General features: G+C 43.1%; 1 protein-coding gene across 5 annotated transcripts in view; it reads left to right on the forward strand.

The window, feature by feature from the left end:
• TENM2 (teneurin transmembrane protein 2) overlaps positions 1 to 24,072 on the forward strand; it is a 998,704-nt gene that overhangs the window by 455,405 nt on the left and 519,227 nt on the right. For 3 of the 5 annotated variants that reach the window (XM_068536333.1, XM_068536336.1, XM_068536335.1), the window contains exon 1: positions 12,558 to 12,842. The exons of 1 other annotated variant lie outside the window; for it this stretch is intronic. In XM_068536333.1, the coding sequence (XP_068392434.1) occupies positions 12,698 to 12,842 (145 nt within the window). In that variant the 5' untranslated portion in view covers positions 12,558 to 12,697. Of the gene's footprint in view, positions 1 to 12,557; positions 12,843 to 24,072 lie in introns of those variants that run through there. One more of the 5 variants, XM_068536334.1, reaches the window with a different exon arrangement.

Consider the following 24,072-nt stretch of genomic DNA (forward strand, 5'->3'; position numbering starts at 1 on the left):
CACCAGTCACTCTCTTTTCCATTTACTTCTTAACCTCCTTAACCTTCTTACTGTCAAAAGTAAGCTCCGTGAGGGCTGGAACTTTGTGCTGAGGCCCCCGTTTTCTCCAGCATCTTTAACTGTGCTTGTTACAGATGAGATACTCAACAAACCTTTCTTGAATGAGTAGATTTTGAAGAATAGGGTTAAGGGAGGAAAAATTAGGAAAATACAATGAATGATCTTCAAAAGGGAATCAGTGGAGAAATTGCCTTTTCGGTTCAGGCTCTAGCACTTAAGTTTGTAGTTCTTTAGGAGTTTCTCTAAATCATGGGCCATCTCTGAGACGTGGCCATGGTGTAGCCAACCTGCTTCAACCATCACCTCTACACAAAGTGCTCTCAGGAATGTATGCCATCTTCCCTCATTTCTAGATACTACTATCACCTTCAAGTCAAAATATTGAAAATATTATCCTGACTCCTGGCTCAGCAACTCAGTCTACCTTCTGAACTCTCCTGTCAGTTTCACTGCCCATCTTCTCTTTCCTCAAGAAGAAAAAAAACCAGCCCTCCCTGGCTCTTCACTATCTGTAGTCCCTCATTCTCAATGTATCAAAATGGAGTTATGTTACTTTCTATAAACTTAAACAATCATGCATTCATTCAACACCTGTTGTTATTCCTAGAAACTGTGCTAAGCCTATAAACAAACAGGGCTCTGGCCCCCAGGGAACTTAGAGTCACCCATTTTCTGTTTTAATTGGATGAAAGAACAGTGAATGAGCATCCCTCCCAGGGTCCAGGCCCTCACCACCTCAACCCCCCTTTCTTGGGCAACAATCTTCTAACCATGTCTTGCACGTTGTTGCCAAACTAATCATCCCAATCAGCAATGAATCATTCTCCCTCCTCTTCTGGAACCTAAACTAACTTGACTTTGGGTCCAGAGTTTTCTTATACTGAGCTTTGGAAAGTTTTTATCATCTGACCATCACTCTAATTTATTCCCACGTTTCTCCAATAATTCCCTCTTTCCCAGCCACATCATTTGCTTTTTTGTCCCTTTAACCTTCAGTTTTATTCCTATAGTTCCTAGCACAGAATTTAGATGTAGATGGAACCTTAAACGTTATTTAGCCCAACCCTTGCATAGTATCAAAAAGAAAACTGAAGTTCAGTTTCAGTTCAAGTCAGAAAGTTAGTCCTAAAAATACTACTTTCTGGGTTTTAAGGCTCTTTACCCAATACATTTTCATGTATGCTTTATAGCTGTATGTCCACGTGGCTAGTATTTAGCAGGTACTGTCAGAGCCCATTTAAAGTTCTCAAATCAAGTGGAGAGTTAAGAGGGAGGTTTTCTCGAGTAAACTGGGGAAGAGCAGCCTGGTAGGGAAAGGGGAAGGAAGAAGTGGGCTAAAAGGAAGCGCGTTTGCAGATTTGACTACAGTCGGCCTTTAGTATCCATGGGTTCCGCATCTGCGGATTCAACAAACCATGGATCGTGAATTTTGTTTGCCATCCGAAGTTGGTTGAATCTGCGGATGCAGAATAGGGTGGGCCGACTATGGGACTTGAGCATCTGTAGATTTTGGTATCCACAGTGGGTCCTGGACACCCGATGGATACAGAGGGACGAGTGTATCTGTGTTCTCCTCTCATCCGCATTTGTCATCTGGGTCGTTATAATAGGATGCCTATATTCTGAGCTGCCAAAATCTTTCGTAATCCAAATCCTTGAACTCATCTCGATGCTGAAGAAAAAAACCAAACGCGCGCACACAGTTGCTTTTTCTCTTTTAGTATAAAACCCAGGAGTCTGCTAACTGGGGGATAGCTGAGGCCAGAGTTTGAAAGACCAATAATTGTTGACTAATGGTGCCTCAGTGGTAGTTCCAATATGCCAGTTAATGCATAATGTCTCCCTGCATGAAAGCTGATCAAAAAGCTTTAAAGCTGCTGGGCCCCTACCGTTTGTGGAAGAAAACACGGGGGATCCAGGACCTCAGAAGGAGGGGTGATTTGGAGACATTGACTGTCTGGGCAAGACCTCATTTATAAAAAGACAAAAAAAAGAGGCACCATCCTTGAAATGCGGTGCATTGCAAAAAGCCCATGATTTGTAAATGACGTGTAAGGTAACTATTTGAAGTGACAAAAAGGCTAGCAAAATAATAAATAAGGAAAAGAAAGCTGGCTTTTCTTTTTCTTCTCAGTGTTTGAAAACCTCCCCATTAAAAGAACACAATATGCAACTGCAAACATGGATCAGCCACATTAAGAAGAAAGAAAATTGTTTGAAATAAACCTCAAAGAAAAGAGCTGTCATTTTCTTTAAGGACACTATTATGTTCTTATTGACGAGACAGAAGAGTAATAAAGTTAAATTAGAACAACTAGAAGCTTGATAGTTTGGTTGGAGGGAAATAGAACGAACTTTGCTATTAAAAAAAAGAAGAAGAAAGAAAGAGCAGATCTTTTAATCAGCCTCTACTGAAGCGATGACTATTGACCTTACCCTCATTGAGAGCTTTCTTGAGTCTGTTTCGGGGGCAAAATTCTTGCCTCCATGATACAATCCAGGAATTTTAAAACTCAAAGGGAGCTTGAATAATCATAATGTTGGAGTATCTTATTTTATAATTGGGGGAATTGGTGTCTAAAGCAGTTAAGTGTCTTGCCCATGCTCACCCAGCTTTTGAATTTCAAGGTTAAGTTCTGGAAATCAGCAGGAACTGAAACTTATTTTCTCCAGATATAGAATCTCTTTTTTTCCGTCTTACCAGGAAAGCATCATACTAAAAAGAAATTTATGGCGATTATTATGAAATCAATCCAGAAGCATGTTCAGGGATTTTGAGTATACTTGTTAAAAGTTTTGTGACTTGGGGGATCCCAGGGTTCTCTTCCCTGTCTGGACTAGGCATCAAGCAGTAGAAGCAGAAGTGACAGGGGACCCGCATCCTTCCTCAGCACTGTACTGTGGTGGCAGTCAGCACCATGTACCCACCCACTATCCTTGTTGGAACAGAAGCAATGCCTCTCTGGCCCCTATTGTGAGAAGAATGAAGCAAGAAGACCCTGCCGGCTGTGACTGTGTTATGAAACTCTCCAGAACAGCAGTGAGAGAGGCCAGACACCTTGGAAGTGACAAGCTCTCCCTTGTAATATATAGTAGGAGTTCAAAAAAAGGAAAATGCAATAATTTCTTAAGTACTTTGGGCTATTTTCCTCTCTTACTTCCCTCCCCGAGAAGTCTGGACACATTTTTATTTGGAAAGGTGCATTGTGACATTTTATATCATTCCCTCCACCTATTAATAGCTCTGGCTGCCCCAGGTGTTCATTTTCAAGACACCCTCGGAGAAGGAGGACTTCTGGCAGCTGCTCTGCAGCTGACAACTTCGGGGAAATGGCAGGTTTTAATTGATGTATTGCGGGTACCGTGCTTTCTCTCTCTCTCTGTCTGTCTCTCTTTAAAAGAAAAAAAAAAAAAAAGAAGTGATGAGTTTAGTATCCTCCTAGGGCCTATAGATTTTAATATATCGATTATTCCTCTTTTATTGGAACTTGGATGTTTGTGGCTGACTGATGGTCTTCCGCGCACCTTTTTATCTCCGTGTGACACCAGACACCCGTGTCAGCATCACCCATCTCTCTTTGAACACCTTTCTGGACAGGTAACAGACAACAGCCCCTGTATAGATTCTCACCGGAACAGCAAGTCATACAAATACATCTTCAGTTGGCTGCCTGCCGTTAGTTAATCATTACAATGAGAGGAAATTGGAAAAGGTGGTTAGAAGGCAGGAATAGGAAGAACCAAAATTTCTCCTTTCCAAACAGTCCCAGCGACAGTCCTCTGGCTGCCCCCTAGGGAGGCAGCATTCCCCCAGGCCGACAGTTCCGTGGACACTGGCTCCAGAAGCCATCCCCTCTGATTCTGGCTTGTTGCCTCCTCTGTGAAGGAATGAGGGTATTTCCCAAGAGTCTCAAAGAATGCCAGGTCTGCCATCACTTTGCCCAGCGAAGCCATTGCCTTTATGGCAGCTTCTTTGTAGAGCTCCATCTGAGACCCTTCTCCCAATAGGAAGTACAAGGGGATTCCTTACTCCCTTGATTTCCCTCAGCATTCTAATAGAGCTTTAAAAAAATAAAAGAAAAGAAGAAAAGCTTTTTGCTGTATAACTTATATACCATAAAATTTACCCATTGTAAGTATACAGTGTATGATTTTTTTAAATTAAATTCATGGAGTTGTACAACCATCAACATGCTCTACTTTTAGAACATTTCTACCATCCAAAAATTCCCTACAGCTCATTTACTGGTCATCTACACTCCCACTCTCAGCCCTAATTCAGCACTAATCTACTTTTTGTCTCAATGAATGTGCCTTTTCTGGACATTTCTTACCAGCGGAATTACATAACATGTAGCATGATGTTTTTGAGGTTCGTCCATGTTGTAGCATGTACCAATAGTTTATTGCTTTCTATGACTGAATAGCATTCCATGGACACAGATACACCACCTTATCTGTATCCATCCACCAGTTGATGGATATTCGGATCGTTTCTAGTTGGGCGCTATTATGCTCTTATGAATAGTTGCATGCGTTTCTTTGCATGGACCTCTTAACTGCCACTCATTAGATGCTCATGTGCCCCAAGCTTTGCTAATCATTTTCAGTGCACCATTTCTAGACTTCACAACAACTGGTAAAGCAGGAATTTTAATCAGAGAACCAAGGCTTAAAAGAGAGCACTCACTTGGAAAAATGTTTCTGGGGCCAAAATTCAAACCCATGCTCTTTCCACCATGCCCGGCAGCCTCTCTACCTCTCTAACAGCAAAGCAGACATTCGCACTGAGCTTTCCACTGCAAGCCCCATTGCCCACCCTCCAGCCACATCAAAAGTCCCTGGTGTAGCCACTTTAAGTGGGTTTGAGGTTTGCAAATCTGCCCTAGGATTCTTTCACCTAAAAATATTCTCCGCTAAATTATAGCAGGTCACTTTCAACCCAATTTTTAACACTGATACATAGATCAGTGCAAATGTATCAATTATCTATCTGATGCTTAGCACCAGGGTAGGCAGTATGTGAAATCAAAAGATGAATGACAAACAACATGGCCCCTTGAGGGCAGTATAATGGAAGACCAGACTCATACCCACACATCTAAATGACGTAGATCGGATTACACATGTACTGAGAGCTTTGATTAGTTAAAAACCTGTGCTAATACCCAGGCCACTTATAACTCATATACCACCTACCTATTTCCTTCTTGAGTTATGTGGACACTGTGGAGGTTAATTACTATTACGTAATATAAAGAGGGCTGGACTCTACACAATTAATGAGCTTCTCAAAACATATTCTGTGGAAACGTAGAGATGTTAACATCATTTAAGGCAGTTTCCCAGGTAGTAATTGGATAATCTACAGTTTGCTCTAGAGATTATATTCATATATACATGTGTGCACATGCATGCATGTGCACACACACACACAAAGTGGAGGGGGGAGAGGATTATAAATATTTGTTTCTTCCATACATCCCATAAATCTTTATGAAAAGCACCTACAGTGTTCCAGGTACTGTGCAAGTCATGTAGGCTTTAGCAGGGAGCAAAATAGAGTTCCCTGACCTCCTAGAGCTTATAATGTTGCAAGGGAAGATGAAGGTTATAGATTGAACATTTGTGCCCTCCCCCTCCCCCCCAAAATGTCCATGTGTTGAATACCTAATCCCCAATGTGATGAGGATTGCCCAATGTGATGGCAATTGGAGGTGAGGCCTTTGGGAGGTAGTTAGGTTTAGATGAGGTCCTGAGGGTGGGGCCCCCATGATGGGGTTAGTGCCCTTAGAAGGGGATGAAGAGACCAGAACTCAGAGCTCTTTCTTCACCATCTGAAGCCACAATGGGAAGGCAGTCCTTCACAAAGCAGGTGCCCAACCCTGCTGGCACCCTGTCTCAGACTTCCAGTCTCCAGAATTGTAAGAAGTAAAAGTCTGTGGTTTAAGCTACCCAGTCTTGTATTTGTTATAGCAGCCTGAGCTGACAAAAACAATGGATAGTAAATAAATAGATAAATCATTGAAATTATAGGAAGAGCCATGAAGAAATAGAGTATGTCAAGAGGACCTGTCTGTCAGGGGCAGAAGGCAGTGGGCTTATGCTCAGCTTTGCATTAAAACAAAACAAAAACAACCAAGCAAAACAAAAAATCAAAACACCACCTCTCAAGGCAATGTATGGAGGAAGAATTAGCAGGGAGCAAGTGACATATCCCGGTAGCTTAGAATATGGGCCTGACAGGATAAATGGAGAGAAATAGTCACATTTAAAGACGTAAATCCCTTCCTTCTATGTCTTTTTTAAATATTCTTCAAAACTTCCGTAAAGATTGGCAATTTCGCTATCAAGCCTCGGTAACCTGTTGTATCAGTTCTCCATTTTCCCTGCCCAAGTCAGTGATAGAATATCTTCCATTAACCTATGCTAAAAGAGCCATTTCTATTCTAAATATCTATTTATGTTCCCCTATAACTTTCTTAAAGATATGCCTCTGGGCTGTAAAACCTCAACCATATAACTCAGCTGAAATGTGAATACTTTTGCCAAATTTTAGTAACATCAGTTGGGCCTTTTCTGAGTCATTTGATCATGAGGCTGTCTTCCCTTTAGGGGGAAAAAATACCATCTCTTTCATTTGAAGGGATTAAAAACTGAATTTGATTCTTGGTTACTTGCTGTGGATTTGGTCTTCAACGTCAACAGTATCCTATGACTTTTATTTTCAACTATTTCATGAATTAGAAAAACAACAGGTGGTCCTAGTTCTGAAGTTTCTTTTAATGATAAGTGTAGGTTCCTGTTCTTTGTTTTTTATCATCTTAAGTGACACGCTGCATTTTATTTCAGATCCTCTTCTCTGTACATTCTCACTCTTTTTCACAGTTTCTTATAAAGCTTCTCTGGCTAATCCTTGTTACTTTACAGTTGCCAGAAACCTTTAGTAATGTGATCATTTTTCCTTAAAGATTTCTAGGATAAAAACATAGTTTTACCTTTTATAACCTCCACATCCCAGAGAATTCCTTTTTGAAAATGTACTACCCTATACTACTTCCTACTGTGGAATTAGTTTTCTGTATGTCTTCCAGTTGCCTGTGGTCATTAATAGAAATTTTTCCCGTTGGTCAGCATTTTTTTTTCTATAATTCTTCTTTCTGGTAAGAAGAGTACGTAGAATTCTCCCCACCCTAATTTAATAGTTAGATTAAATTACGTTATGGTATGTATTGAGAAGTTTTTGTAATTCCATTATGTTTCATTGACCCCTCTTTAAGGTGTTGATGTATAAAGACATTTCAATCTGTAAGAAACTGTTTTTCATTAAGATAAGAACAATTCACATTTTTGTATATATATCTCCATTTTTTAAAGGAATCAAACATAATGATATTGATTTCATAACATGTCTATTGAAATTGAGTATTACTTTTACTGTAACAGCAGAGAAAGTGAGGCAAAAGTGAAAAAAAAATTTGTTATTTAGGACAAGAAGTATACAAGGTATTTATACTAAGAACTGACATAAATAAGACATGATTCCTGTCTTTAAAAGACTTACACTTGAGTAGGTTAGGGCAAAAAGAATGTTCAGATATCCATAATTAGATGAACAGAAGGAAATAAAAGTTCAAGGGAAAGAAAGTGAGATTTATAAAGACTGAGTAGGTCTACGAATTCAATGCTGAGTCCTATGACCCACATCTTCCAGGTCAGCATGAGAGGAGGGAGCAGTGCAGTGAGATCAGCCAGTGACGTTCATTAGCGTTTGATATCTCTCTTTTTTGAGTGGGTATCTTTGCTTTTTACCCCAAATCTCTTAGACCATGTATATTAGATTAATAAGAAGATCAACACCTCCTTTTTTGAAGGAGGCAATTTGGGGGCAAAATTGGGATCTGGAAGTGGCTCGATCCCTAGCTACATTGCCCATTCTGATAAAATCATCATCATCTTAATAATCTCTCTTTTGCTTTGATCAGGTGTAGTAGACTTTGTCAAAAGTAATGGAGATGATTTTTTAAAGTGAAAAGGCATAAGGGGGTTCCTTGCAGGATTGGTTCATTATTCCGGGGGAAAGTTATCAGCCTCCCTGGAGAACTCTAAGGAAGGAAAGACTGAGCCAAGCGACAGGTTGATTTAAATGATAAACTGGCTGTAAAGCCCCTAACAGAGAACTGGCACAGAATAGGTGCTCAATGAATGTAAATTCTCCATCTCTCTTCTCCTGCTGCATCAGGATGGCTTAGCCCTATGCTCTTATTTGTTCCAGTTGGTGTTCCTGTAAATGTGCTTAGAGCTTCAAGGGCTCCGGTGACACCTGCGGGTTAAGGGGTCCGATTATCAGAGCAGCATCTTTCTCCTTGACTTCTAATGTACTGAGTGATTCTTGATGATAGCTTTGCCCTCGTCATCCAGCAATGGTCCTCTTCTTTTGACTCCAGCATTCTCTGAAGTGTGAGTCTGATTATAAAGGGGATGAGCCCAGGTGTGCTATGTTTGTGGTGACCTAACATTTTCTGCTGGGATGATTGATATACCAAAGAGGCAGTTAATCAAGAATGGACAACTGGGACTTTGAAACCACACTATGTTAAAGTAATATACCTACATTTTGATCCTTTCTCTAGACCTCTGGGAGTCTTTTTGAATACTAAACTCATTAACCAGCCTGGGGCGTTTTTTTTACGTAAAAATGATGTGGGTGGCTGATTCGGCATTATGGTAGATTCTAACTGCCACCCCGTCCAGAAATATGTCTGGACTGATACTTTATTTCCAGGAGGGAGATAGAATTCCTCCTTCCGTGGCATGGCTCTGTAGAAGGTCTCTGAGAACTTAGGACTTAACATTTTCTGATGTGACTATATCATATTCCACCAGTATTTCAGAAGTTATGCTTTAGGAAGGTCTTAGAGAAAATTTATAGGATAGGACAACAGTATGTAACATCAGGGGGACCTGACTTGAATATGATATCAGGAAAGGCTTCCCTAAAGAACAGAACTGTTGAATAGTAGGTAACCAGAAGAAGGGGTTAGGGGGAGGGAGGGAGAGGAGGAATATGTGTGGACTGGGAGGAAAATAGTGAGTTCCAAGAATGAAAGGGTAAGGTTCCTGGGGCAGAGAGAGGGAGCAGGAGAGAGGAGTGAAGCAGATGGTAAGAAGTGGGCAAGGTCCAGATCCAACACAGGTTCCTGGTCCATCTTAAAGGGATATGGACTCCATCCTCGGAAAACTGGGAAGCCAGCGAAGGATTTTGAAGAAGGGGCTGTCATCAGATTTGTCTTTAAAAGATCATTTTGCCTGCCATGTGGATAAAGAATTAGAGAGACGAGCAAGAGTGATATTGAGAGAACCAACATGAGGTTGTCATACTGTGTAAGATGCAATGATGGCAGAGAACAGCATGATAATTTGTCCTTTTGCCTCGGAAGTTTACAATCTAGTAACGGATTGGAAATACATACACAGACTATTACCATGAAATATGTAATGTGCCACAGGAATTAAGCACAGTAAAATGAGAAAAGGGAAAAGCCGTTTTAGCAGAGAAAATCAGGGAAATATCTTCTTTACGTGTTGAACAGCCAATCCTGTGACCTGAGGTTTGTTTGTTTTGTTTTTTTTGGTTTTTTTTGTTGTTGTTTTGATTTTAGTTACAACTGCTTCCAGGATAAGAAACCGCTTTAAAAGTAGCATTCCCACTGTTTCGGTTGCTTTTAAAGCTACAACACAAACACATATTTTATATTCAGTTTCACATTATCTTTGTCAGACTGTAGAAAGCATGTTTTGGTTAATTTCCTTTTAGAAAGAAGTAAGTGAATTTCCCATTCCTTGTCCAGGTCATCTGTCTGTCAGTACAGTCAGGAAAAATTTAGAGACAAATCTCTTTGTAGAGGACATACTACTGCTGAGTCAACAATACGGACACACAGGCAAATGCAAATGAAAGGTATATGATGATTTTATCCTGAGAAATCTGAAAGAGATTGCAGGTAGAAAGACCTATATAACATTCTCCTATAGCTCTTGGGGCCCCTTTTTGAAATACCCTTCTGAGATGCCACTCTACTTATCATTCATCACTTCCCACACCTACATCCAGCTCTCTTTCAATGAGGATGGCCAGTCAGGTGCACTGATTTGCTGTGATGGGAAAGCTGCCAAGTTCCACTGGTGAATCCCCTTTGAAAAGAAATAGGCTGAATTATACTGAGCTTATGGGAAGGAAAACTTTCAGTTGGTCATGTAGAGAGGCATTGGGAAAGTTCTTGCTCGTGATTTCATATTGGCTTAATTCTCAGCTCCATTCATATGTGAGTTTGGGTAAGTCATTGAAGTTCTCTGAGTTTCTTTGGAAAAATAAGATGGTTATGCTGATTGATCACCCAGGTGTTTTGCAATCTTAGTTCCAGATATATATTTCCATCCAGGAGAGCTGTGAACTAATTTTCCAGAAGGTTCTTTAGGCTCAGGATAATTGCAAATGTTTAGTTATATGGTCTATACACAAGAGAGTGCTTGACTCTATGTATCCTTCATACTGATGTCAGAGAAAAAAGAGAGAGAGAATTCCTTTAGTCCTCTGAGTATCTGAAAAATGCATTTGGGGCAAGAGGTGGCTCTTTGAATATGAATTTTGACTGTGCCTGGTGGTTTTGAAGATTGAAGAAACATCATATCTGGACTAAGAAAAATAGTAGTCTCCCATAGTTTGCATTCTTAGACCACACCCAGAAAATTCTGTTCTATTTGATATGATGCAGTTTAAAGATGCTGACAAATCTGAATCAAAGAAACATGATAAAGATGAAGAAAAATCTGGGGAATTTGCTATATAAGGAAAAGTTGTTAAAAATTGGAAAGGCTTGGTCTTGCAGACTTAGGGATACATTACAGCTGTCTCAAATATTGTGTAGAACTGTCAAGGGAAGAGAAATGAGACTTATCCTGGCTCTGCCTTTCCTATTAAGCCTGGGGTAAATCGATTGAAATTTTAACCAGCTTAATTTGCGCTCAGTGTGGAGAAGAAATTTCTGACAACACTAGCTAACCAAGAATGGAAGGTGACCTAGTTTCCCTTGTGTAGAGGAGTAATACGCAGGAGACTGGATATTAACAATAGTGATCATAAGAGGCAGTGATTTAGGTGTTTTTGCATGTATTAACCCAGTCGTCATAACACCGCTTTGAGGTAGCTTCTTTTTATCATTCCAATAGTATGGATGGAGAAACTGAGGCACAGTATGGCTAAGCCACTTGCCTAATTTGTCGCCTAATTAGTAGGTGACAAAGCTGGGATTTGAAACCGTGCAGTCTGATCGTAGAATCCTCAGGCTTAGCTGAGCTGCTCTATTGCTTATAGATGGGCATCACTTAGAGAATCTGTGGATGGGATTTCTGCCCTGAGTTTCCAAGGAGGTGTTTGAAGAGGCCACCAGTAGCAGTGCATTCTGGGGTGGTGCATAACACTTTCAGAGGTGCCTTCCTGCACGTGCACCCAGAGCCCTTGGGGTTGAGCCTCCACGCCCAGATGCTTATTCTGCTGTAGGTACGCATAGCTATTCAGTTGCCTTCCCCACACCATCTGGAGTTGGGCTTCGTTGTTTCTTGGTAGAATTGTCTTTGTCTTGCCATATCAATGTCATCCACTTCAGCCATACCCTGGCATTCCTTTAAAAAAAAAAAAAATCGAAAACATATCCAGAAACATTGCAAGAAAAAAAGCCCTGCTATCTGGGTGTACAGGCTACAACAAGACCTTTCTTCCAGACATGATGGATAGCTGTTTGTCCTCTTCTCCGCCAGAGACTGCATCTTATATGAATGTTTGCCTTCATCAGCCCTTTGACAGTTAGGAACGATAAGAAATGGCAAGTAATTTCTAGTTCGGAAAGAGAGAGAGAATCCCTTTCAGACTTGGTAAGATTTATCTAAAGGTAACTGACCAAGAAGGAGAACTGACCCCACTTCATATACAGGTGCTTTAAAATCATTTGACAACAGGTAGTTAAAATGTAAGTATGCCATTCTGTCAATCACATTCTGTCTTTCTGGATTTGAACGCTTGTTTCACTTGAGGGAAGATGATATTGGAACATTTTATGGCATCCATCAACAAGAATGTGCACGTGGTTTCAAATAAGGGTTTCCAGCCTTCTGAAACCAATTACTTCTGCCTAAGTAGAAATGCCAAAGCAGAGATATGTCAGCAACTAAGAGAATAGTTGTTTGAAGTAATAATAAATACACCCAATGATGATGCCTTGAAACGACAGAAACTGTACACATACACACACACATGCACAAACCTTTTTAAGAGATATTTTTAAAAGTCCGTGTCAAACAGTGTTAACCCAGAGAAATGCAGAAATGTCAGACATGGGCAGGACTTGCGGTTGGCATTTGGCTGCCAGCGGGGGAGGCGTCCTCCCACACTAATTCCTCAGGAACCTCATGCTGTGTCTGTCTACAGGGAAGGGAGAAAAAAAGGGAGCAGGGGGAGAGCAGATACTGCCTCTGATGTTTTTCCTTCGCAGCTGGAGAAGGCCTCAGCTGTGTCAGGCTGGGACTGCTGGTGATTTTCTGTAGAGGGGACCACATACGGAAGAGCAGCCCATCCCAGCTCATGCCAATGGTGCGCCAGCCTCTCCTGATCGTCAGCGTGGCTGGCACAATTGAATGCAAGCCAGACTGCCTCTCATGGAGACGAGTCAGTGCCTCACCTCTGCCTGTGAGTCCTCTCCATGGGAAGGTTGTGATGGAGTCTCTGGGTAAGGATAACGGAGGTGCATGCACATGGGGCTTTGCAAGGACCTTTCCTAATTGACAGAGTAGTTGGCGCATTTCCTTTAAGCCTTCAGTGGGTATTGAGGGAAGGATGGGGGACTTGGCAGGGAAACTGCTCTTGCCTGCAGCTCTCTAAGAGTAGCCGTGGATTCTTGTCACCGAATAGAATTTCCAATTCCTATCAAGCTGTGGATCTGCAGTTTCTTCTACTACCTTCATGATGGCTGCCAGGTATGGCATCAGAAAAATATTCTGTGAACACAGATATAAAAATGGGATTGATTAACTGTAAACATCTGTTAGGTCAAGCATCTTATGTCTATGGCAGAAATATTCTTTCAAGTGACTCTGTCTACATATGTCACATTTTTTCACCCTCCAGAGACCTATTTGTGGTAGCTCTCTGTGCACTGATTGGCTTTACCCTTGGCTGTAGCTCTGTGTTGAGGCATTTTATTTTTTTAACATCTTTATTGGAGTACAATTGCTTTACATTGTTGTGTGAGTTGCTGCTGTATAACAAAGTGAATCAGCTATACGTATACATATATCCCCATATCCCCTCCCTCTAGGGTCTCCCTCCCACCCTCCCTATCCCACCCCTCTGGGTGGTCACAAAGCACCGAGCTGATCTCCCTGTGCTATGCGGCCGCTTCCCACTAGCTATCTATTTTACATTTGGTAGTGTTATTTATGTCCATGCCACGCTCTCACTTTGTCCCAGCTTACCCTTCCCCCTCCCCCTGCCCGTGTCCTCAGGTCCATTCTCTATGTCTGCGTCTTTATTCCTGTGCTGCCCCGAGGTTCTTCAGAACCATTTTTTTTTTAGATTCCATATATGTGTGTTAGCGTAGGGTATTTGTTTTTCTCTTTCTGACTTACTACACGCTGTATGACAGACTCTAGGTCCACCTCACTACCAATAACTCAATTTCATTTCTTTTTATGGCTGAATAATATTCCATTGTATATATGTGCCACATCTTCTTTATCCATTCATCTGTTGATGGACACCTAGGTTGCTTCCATGTCCTGGCTATTGTAAATAGAGCTGCAGTGAACATTGTGGTACATGACTCTTTTTTTTTTTTTTTTTTTTTTTTTTTTTTTAATGGCTGTGTTGGGTCTTTGTTTCTGTGCGAGGGCTTTCTCCAGTTGTGGCAAGCGGGGGCCACTCTCCATCGCAGTGCGCGGGCCTCTCACTCTCGCGGCCTCCGTTATTGCGGAGCACAGGCTCCAGACGCGCAGGCCCAGCAATTGTGGCTCACGGGCCCAGCCGCTCCGCGGCATGCGGGATCCTCCCAGACCAGGGCTCGAACCCGTGTCCCCTGCATTGGCAGGCAGACTCTCAACCACTGCGCCACCAGGGAAGCCCACATGACTCTTTTTGAATGATGGTTTTCTCAGGGTATATGCCCAGTGGTGGGATTGCTGGGTCATATGGTAGTTCTATTTGCAGTTTTTTAAGGAACCTCCATACTGTTCTCCATAGTGGCTGTATCAATTTACATTCCCACCAACAGTGCAAGAGGGTTCCCTTTTCTCCACACCCTCGCCAGCATTTATTGTTTGTAGATTTTTTGGTGATGGCCATTCTGACTGGTGTGAGGTTGAAGCATTTTTTAAAACAGGCAAAAAGAGAGAGGGGAAATGATTCATTCTATTAACCGAACTTTTCTTCAAAACATGGATGATTCTTGCGATCTGTATCTGATATTTAGTATGCTGAACAGATTTTTAAGAAACTCCTGGTGTATTCTGCTGCAGGTGCTGGGTCTGTTGACACATCTTCAGGTGTACTATTTGCCTTCAAAGGGCACACTGCTGTCATGGCAATTTAAATAGAGTAATAATAATCCCTTGCATTTCAGGGCAATTTATGTTTTACAGAGTTCTTTTACTCATTTTATCGAATTGATCTCATTTGATCATTACATCAACCCTGTGTGGTAGGTATTATGATTTTTATTAGCTCCATTTTGTGAAGGAGGAAACTAATGGCAAAGGACTCATCCAAGGTCATACAACTGAGAAGTGTTGGTACTTCACTCCTCGTCTCAGGCATTTGTTTTCTTATGCAAATGACCTGTAGGTGGTACAGACACAACCACACAAATACAGGTTCCTACTTCCATACTGTCTAACATATATTTGCCATTTTCCTTGTGTGGCCCACTTCTTGCTCTTCAGGCCACAGTAAGGACAGTGTGGAGTAGGACAAGTTCAATTTGAGTGTGCGATGCCTGCCTTTCCTGCTGCACACATGCGTACACACGCGTGCCGCACGTGCACGCACTCTGCTCCCTGGGTTTAGGGGCCCTGAGATGCTGTGAATTTCCTGTCATTTATAAAGCAAATCATTACTAAATCTGATGGAGGGTTAATATTCAGTATCATGACTCTAGAGAAACAGAAGGCCGATTCTATAGTAGTGTGATTTCATCGACAGTTGTTTGAGTGGAAGGGATCTGGGAGAGCCGGGGGAAACGCCAACATCCTTCACATCATCACACATCAGGTCCCTCCGCGTTTGAGAACAAGCGAGTGTGCCCCCAGCAGCCAGGGAGGGCAGACGCCCTCGTGGAGCTTAGTGCTGTGTCGAAAACTGGCCAGCCAGAGACCTTGAGAGCTAAGACCCGCGCATGAAGTATCTAGGGACACTTTCTTTTTTTGGCTGCACTGCGCAGCATGTGGGATGTTAGTTCCCCAACCAGGGATCGAACCCGTGCCCCCTGCGGTGGAAGCGCCAGGGAGGGCCCTAGGAACACTTTCTAATGGCTACCTGGATGAGCCTCATTGGATTCAGGAGGATACGATCCCCTCCTCCCACCCCTCCCTTCCCCCAACCAAGGCCCTGCTTCCCAACATCCGCATTCAGGCTCAACAGCAGGTGTCCACTGACTCTTTGTCAGAACACAGGGATGCGACTTGAACTGTCATGACACAGGCTCCCATGAAAAGGGAGGCATCTCTTTTCAGGTCTACCAAGTATGCTTGGCAGTACTTTCTTCGGCAGAAAGAGGGCGAGGGATTTTGCGTGACATTATTTCCTTTGTCAGGACAATTTCATATTCTCAAGCCGCCTTCTTAGATCACTGAACAGTGCCCCGGTTACTTTCTAGAACAGACACATGCCCTCCCACCTCAGCCACCGTCTGCCTTCGTGCTTTCATCCACGCACACGTACAGAAGTGATACAGAATGTTGCCAGAGTTGGCCTGGTGAGGGCTGTCTTTTCAACTTTCTTTTTGAGGTTATTCTGAAAAATCTCTTGAGACATAGGTGGAGGGTGGATTCATCAAATCTTAAAATGTCAGAGCTGGAAGGCAGCATAAATTGCATGTGGTCCAACTGTCTCATTATAATGATGAAGAAATCAAGTCCCAGGGAGGTTGAGATTTGTCCCAGTTTATCATGATAATGACTGTGTTCCATATCTTGCATGTGTCCTTCACGTGCCCCTCCATCTTTCAAGACCTTGCTCTCTGTCCTGAAAGCTGACCACATAGGCTGCATTGTGGGCGCCCTTGTCCTCTGGCTGCCAACTGTTTACTCAGTGGGAAGAGATCAGAAGGTGGAGGGAAGGGGGGCAGGGTATTTATCACCAGCTTCCTCTTTGTCGTGGGACCACGAGCTGGCTATTTCCCCGTCCCCGAGATGCCAGCCCTCTCAGATGGCCCTCTCCATATAGTTTTCTCTTTCTGGTTCCCCTTGTCACTCCCTCCCCTTGACCCTTGACAATGCCGGCAACTTCCCTCTTTGGCTTGCCCGAGAGCACTGCACCAACCCTTCTGTTTTCCCTGATGCCCGACCACAACTTTTAAAATAGTCCACTGAATAAGCTTTCCTCACTTTACCCAGTTTGTGTGTCATCTGCTTTCAGGCTGTGACCTTGACTGACATAGTAACAGCTGGAGCTAAAACTACAGCCCAGCTGGTTCTCCCTCTTCTGACCCCTACCCTGTTAGTCCTTACACCATACTTCGTTTATTATGGATAGCTTAATACTTTGCATAAATACATTATCTCTTATAAATACATATTGCTAGTCACTATGAAAAGTATTAGCATTCAGTGGTTAAACGCATGTGTTCAATGTCTTGGGTTCAAATCTCGGTTCTGCCACTTACTAGGTGTTTCTTAACTAGCAAGTTGCTTGACCTCTCTGTGTCTCAGTATCCTCGTTCATAACTAAAAGGCTATGGTGAAGATTAAATGATACCAGTGCATTCAGACGACTTAGTACACATAAGTGTTCAATATGAAGTGTTCATAAGTGCCCAGCACATGGTAAGTGTTCTGTAACTGTTAGGTTTTACTAGCATTTGCTCTTTGTCAGGACTCAACTTCTGTACATGGAAACATTTATTAGGACTCTAATTCTGTAAGTGGAAACTGTGTAGATTTTCCTGAGCCTTGCACAGTGTCATAAGATTTCATGAGGATGAAGTCGTTAGTTCCCAGGAACGCCGAAGAGTGATGGGGAATTGTTGGGGAGGTGCTGATGAGTAGGGACGTGAGTCATGGGGCTGCGAGGACAGATGGAACAGGAATGCAGACAGCGCCCTGACGGACAAGCCTAGATTTGCCCGGAAGCTGTGCTCTGCCTGGGAGGGACGGGAGTCAGCTCCCTTCCGGCAGGGTGGGTGTCGCTTCCCAGCTGGCGGACCCGAGGGGAGATCATGGGATCTGTTGCTTGAGAGAGACAGTCATGAGCCTGGAGGTTCCTGCAACAATAAAGATACAAGGGCTAGTTTCCAAAGATGCCGACGAGTCCCCACCTGGAGACAGGATTTCTTTACTTTCCGGGTGTGAAATAAAGCATTGGGTTCTTTTTCCAAAAAAGTAGATTTTGTTTTTCAGAGACTTATGCTTCCTTTGGAATTGTTGATGAATATTCAGAAATGTGAAATGGGTTATATTTGAGTGTGGCCGTCCTGGAGAAGAGTTGTGGGTATTTGGAGAGAGGGACTGGACCATCCTAAACTCCCTAATCAAGTAGAATGTGAGGCGGGCTCCTCCCCGATTAAAACTCCATGTGGTGCATTTTCTCCTGGTCTCCCCAGAGGTGGGGTAAGTCCTGGCTTCCCTTACTTACGTACAGTGTCTTCTCTCCTATCATTAAATAGGAGCCTGGGACATGCCTCTGGAAGAAAAGGAAATAAAGTCATCCCATCTTCTATTGCCCAGTGACAACCCTCTGTTATTACTTTATGTCAGACAAGCAGAGAATTGAATACCCTTTTGGAGACTGTAGGAACCTAGGAGGAAGTCCACGCTGTACTGTCTCTGTGAGTGGGTCCTAACATCCTACTCAGGCAGCCGGGGCGCCTCCCACTTGACCCCTTTTTCCCTTTTCTCCTTTGACTAGGATTTTGATTTCTGGTCCAGAAGGTCATTAACCCTGGAGCCGACAGTCAGATTGCATTGAGGCTGCCCTAAGCGCCCTTGATGGAGTGACTTGTAAATAAACGTCCGTCCCTAGTGAGTGTGCTGCCCCCCATAGCTGGCCTCTTGTTGCTCTGTCCACCCGTGTGTCCACACTCCCGCCCAGCAAGGCACCCACTGAGCGCCTCTGTGGCACCGTGTCCAGGACTGTCTGTGACTAAGATAGTGAGTGAATGCATCCTCCTTTCTCAACTTGCTGCTGTACCTCTTTTCAGTCTTTTTTTTTTTTTTTAAATTAATAGCTACTTTATTTATTTATTATTTATTTTATTTATTTTTGGCTGTGTTGGGTCTTCGTTTTCGTGCGAGGGTTTTCTCTAGTTGTGGCAAGCGGGGGCCACACTTCATCGTGGTGTGCGGGCCCCTTCACTATCGCGGCCTCTCCCGTTGCGGAGCACAGGCTCCAGACGCGCAGGCTCAGTAGTTGTGGCCCACGGGCTTAGTTGCTCCGTGGCATGTGGGATCTTCCCAGACCAGGGCTCGAACCCGTGTCCCCTGCATTGGCAGGCAGATTCTCAACCACTGCGCCACCAGGGAAGCCCCAGTCTTTTTTTTTTTTAAGGAACTTTGTCAGCGAGTCCTCTCCCGAATATGCTATTTAAAAGTAAATCACTCTCTCTCCTACCCAGCCCCCTCACTCTCAATCCCCTTTACCTCGTTGTATTTTTTTAAATTTTTCTTTCTTTTTTTTTTTGTTCATGGTACTTCTGAGTTTCTGACATGCTATGTAGTTATATATTATGTTATGGTTTCTTTGCCTCTACCCACTGATACATAAGCACCACCAGGGCAGGAAACTTGGTCTATTTTGTTCAAAAATATATCCCATGGGCCCAGAATGGTGCCTGGTACATGGTAGGTTCTCTGCCAATGTTTTGCAGAATGAATGACTAACCAAGCCTCCCAAAGAGGCCACTCCAAGAGATTCCTTAACTCTAGAAAAAGGCCCAATGCTGTGTTTTTCTCCACCTTGAAGACTGTGAACTGCTATTAGGAAAAATCACTCAAAAATCAGATTCTATGAAAATGTTCGTATCGAGGCAAAAGAGAAATTTGTCTTCATAACTGATACATGTTTCAGCTTTCGATTATTAACAAATTGAAAGCACAAGGTTAAAATCCCCAAGTAGTACGCGACCCGACAAAATGCCCTGCCAACCTCTGATTAAGGCCAAATGGCCTGACGTGAAGCATCAGAATCTATCCCAGGGCCCTCTGCGGAAACTGGCATCTCCACTTAGCTTCCTGAGTTTCCCAACAGCTGTTCTGAGCTCGGGCCCTTGACATTCCCCCTCCCACCACAGAGGCATCCAACGATGATCATATATCCACTGGGCCAGAGATAGAGAGAGAGTGCCAGAAGGGCCACATCTAACAACATCACTGATTAGAAAAGTTTCATCAACTTTGAATCATCAGTATGCTTGCACCAATGAGCTGAGGGCTGCAGGAATCAGCTGTGTGGCTGGAAAGAATTAAGCAGATGCGGAAGTACCGCCTGACTTGGGGCTAGCCTGAGGAACCACGTAGTTCTTGATTCTCAGATGGCTTTTTGGAAGGGAATCAAAGTGACTAATTTTCCATCTCTCTCTCACACACACAAACACACACAGTGTGCGTGCATGCATACACAGATCTAAAGTAGCCTACAAATGAGCTAAGAATCTGAGCAGCTTTTTAGGAGGAAAAAATCTCCTCCTGCCACATCCCCAAACACCCTTATTTCTACTTTTAGGTGTGGGAGAACCTCAGCACGTCTGTGATCTGTTTTGCATCTGCATAACACATTCGAGCTTCTTTATCAGGTAGAAGAAATTCCACTAAAGATCAACAAGAATGCATAATGTTTGCAGTGGCCAATCATTTTCTCAGAGCTGCTTCCCTCCCCTTCTTATCTTCGTGTGTTTCTTTTGCATATGTGAGACCCTCTGGGATTTAAGTTGGTGCCCCAATATGCAGAGTTCTGGCTGTCAACGGGCAATGGTAAGGTTAGGGATGAAAAGCCGATTTTAGATACTCTCCTAGCATTGATCTCTGATAATCAGAAAGGCTTTTGCTGTGCTGGTTCACTTCTGTGCTTAGGCAAAGGCTTTGACAGATTTACTGCCACAGCGTTTTCTATCTATTATAAAGTAGCATCAGCATTCAGGGTGCCGTTTCCCTTTCTCTGACCCAGTTTTAAAAACATCCAATTCAAGGTGCTTCATTGAGTTTACATAGAGGTTGCAAAGCAATCAGAATTCCTCCTACAGTTGTTACCACAAGAATTGCTATAAGTCCCCTGTATCTTGCCCTCCAAAAGCTGCTGTCTTTTGGTGTAAAGAATGACTGCCATGCAGGAAATACTTTACCAAAATCCATCCAATTGAACTGTCAGAGTTTTGTTTTGTTTTGTTTTTTCCCTTCCTCCCTTGATTCCTTTTCCGTTATCACTGATTTTCTAGTTTGTAAAGTCCATGTTCACACTTTCTCTCTGGCCTGCCTTCTCCCTGCACAGCAATTCCAGAAACCAGTTCTGTGGCCCTAACGCACACGCTATTGAATATTGGCACTCCAAGTCGCACGAGTTTATTCCAACTCTCTCGTTGAAGGCAGCCCATGCAAGGCTTACTGCTTAGAGAAAAATATGGTCTAAGCAAGTGAATGCTTTAAAAGATCTTTTTGAAAAGTGCTTCTTGAGGTAGATTGGTTTGTGTTCCATCCTGTCTGCTGTGTTCATTTTCTCTCTCACCTACACAGGCCATATAAAGCACAGCTTTTACCAACAGCTTTTCCCAGCTCACAAGTCAATGTCATTGTGTTCTTTCCATTAGATTCTTTATGCTGAGTGTTTGAAATGGCAGCCTCGAGCTCCCAAGTGATCAGCAAATGTCAAGTGTCCCCAAGCACAGAAACCAGCTGAGATACTAAGACACTGCAGGCTGAAGGAGAATTGTATTATTGTTAGGTTTCTGGTGGGACAGGGAATAGGAGAAAAGGCAGGGGGTGGGGTGGGGGTGGGGGGGGAGAAGATGCCTCACACAGACACAAACACATCATCTTCAATTGCTCAGCATCTTTCGATAAACAAAGTCACGCTAACACCACATTTGGAGGCAGTTTGCTAACTTCATTACCAACCTTGCCTTGAACAAATGGTAACTGGCAGTAGGTACTTCTAACTTTTCATGAATTTGTTTTAATACCTGGAATGTTTCTCCCATGTAGGCTGAACTTCCTCTCACTTTAAATTGTCTGTTTACTTTAATGAAGCCTTCCCCAGCTCTCCAACGTGTTGAGCTTGACAAGCATTAATTTACAGAGAGCATTTTTTTTCCTTTTCTTACTTTTTTTTTTTCTTTTTTACTTTAGCCCTTTCATGCTTGCAAGGCAAAGAAGCCAGTGAACAACTGACAAGCAATACATTGTTAATCCAGGCTTTCTAGGGGAGAAAGGACTTAACCAATGAAAGTCTGAATTTCCAAGCTATTCCTGCTGATGGTCTACGTTGTGTCTCTTTACTTTGGCTTCTTAAAATAGGCATCTTTAGATAGGGTCTGGCCAAGAGAGAGATGCTGGGAAATTCTCAATTTCACATTCCTGCTGTGGCAAAAAGAAAAAAATTCATAGTTGGGGGTAAATTTGAGAGACTGCTGAGTCTTCCTTCCACTTCTTGTAACTCCGATTTGACGCTCCAAGCTGCTATTTGCTTTTTTATGTCTCCGTCCAGATTTTACTTCTCCCAGGAAATGTTCAGTGACCACCCCTCCCCATGCCACCCACAGTTAAGTAAGGTTCCTCTTCCCTGCTCTCATGGCACCATCTGTTTTTTCCATCACAGTGCTTCTTATATCCTATTTAAATTAATTTAGCAATTTAATTTAAATTGTCTCGATTGTCAGCTCTCCAAGGAGTGAGATGCTGTCTCACCCTTTGTCAGATCCCACCTGGCAAAGAGCAGCTTCCCAAGAAGTAGACCTCTGGTGGGATGTGATTTGTAAGCTTTGTGATCTGGAAGCCAGAAAGAGCGCTCACTCTTGCCTCTGTGTTTCAGACAGTCCACTGAGTCACGTGTGGCAAATAAGCCTACCTTTTCAGAAATAAATAGAGCACGTTCTTAAGCAGAACGGGGGCGCTGGGAGACGGCGAGCCATGAGGATTGCCTCTTCTCCAGTCTGTCACCCTCATGCAGAGGAGATCAGGGCCAGGATGCATATTTATGATCTCTGGATGAATGTGCCTTCTCTACCTGCCCATGGGGAGCTCTCCCACGAGTCTCCCCTCCACCAGCCACACTTCCCTGCTTTGATGGATGGAGCTGACTGGGCAAATTGCTATGCTGATGAACTGCTCAGCTACCTGAGCACATGTTCCAGGGAGATCTCCAGGGATAAACCACATTTTAGAGAAGGCTTCATCCACAGCCTGGGGTGAGCCTTTTAGCCCTGACCTAGTGGAGTTGCTGGGGTAAGGAAGATGAAAAGACTACAGTTATCGCGCTCACTTTTTAGCAACCCCAGTGCCTGTCCTTGGGCTAGAAGGAAGCCTTACTGCATTTTTCTCTCCTCCCAGAAAGTTATTCAAATTGAGACCTCGAGGTCTGGGTGTCACTGTGCTCATTGAAAGAGGGAAACCAAGAAGCTGAACTGAAAGCACTTAAAGGCAGGATGCATTACCTTAAAATATGCAGATGGAAAACTGACATTATTGTCAATGTCAGAAGTCACCTTTCTGAGTAAACATTCACCTCTGGGCAAATGCGGGGCTGTGTTTCTTTCCGTTTACAAATGACAGTATGCAAATGCAGGGGGGTTGTGCCCCAGAACTCGGAGCTGTCTTCTTTCATCTATCCGTAATAAGGAACATGCAGGAATCTGTCAAAAAAAAGGCACCCTGGGCTTGATTTGTTCCTTCTGAATAGAGGGGATTTCAGCGTTAAATCTGCCAGTTGGTTTTGTGCCTAAGTATTACATCAGTCTCTCGTATGATCTTGCATCCTGTGTAAAATGCAATATTGGGGCCTAATGGGCAGGATTAGCAAGAGCTGGGAAGCCATAAATGAAAGTTTCTTGTTTCTCGAGAACAAGTTAGAGCTTTTATATTATCTGCCGTGGAGCCCGGTGAATTTAACTATATCTCTTGGGCTTTGGTAATATTCGTGTTAATGTCAAAATTGATCCCATTGTTATTGAGCCGTGTGGGTTTTTTTCAGGCTGAAGACCCGTAGTGCCTGTTGCCAAGGCTGATGAATATCTGAGTGGGATAGGTTCCTTCCATCCTTTTTCCGGAACTAAGTGAGGTTATCATTGGTGCCTGCTACCAAGTTGTGTCTGTAGGTTTGCCTTTTCCTGTAATTCACTCATAAACGTAACTGATATTTTTTGAGTACCTACTATGTGCCAGACACTCTCCTTGACTCTGGGGATGAAACAGTGAACAGCAAGATCTGGGCTCTTCCCCCATAGGATTCCTACTTAGATATGGAGAGAAACAATAAAGTAAACACACAAGCAAAAAATTATAATTGTGCACTGACGTCAGTGCGCCATGGGAAAAGAGGATGAGAAGAGAGGGAATTATGGGGAGGGAAACCACTAGATCTGTTGGGGACAAGACAATATTTAAGCTGCGACAGAAAGGATGAGGCCAAGCCAGCCTTGAAGATGGAGGGGGAAAGAGCTTTCAACACAAAAGAATAGTATGTGCAAAGATCCTAAACTGGGGAAGAGCCTGGGATATTTGAAGAACTAAATGGAGACGAACATGTCTAGTGCAGAACAAGAAGGC

Source organism: Eschrichtius robustus, chromosome 2, assembly GCF_028021215.1.
Source record: "Eschrichtius robustus isolate mEscRob2 chromosome 2, mEscRob2.pri, whole genome shotgun sequence".
NCBI lineage: Eukaryota > Metazoa > Chordata > Mammalia > Artiodactyla > Eschrichtiidae > Eschrichtius > Eschrichtius robustus.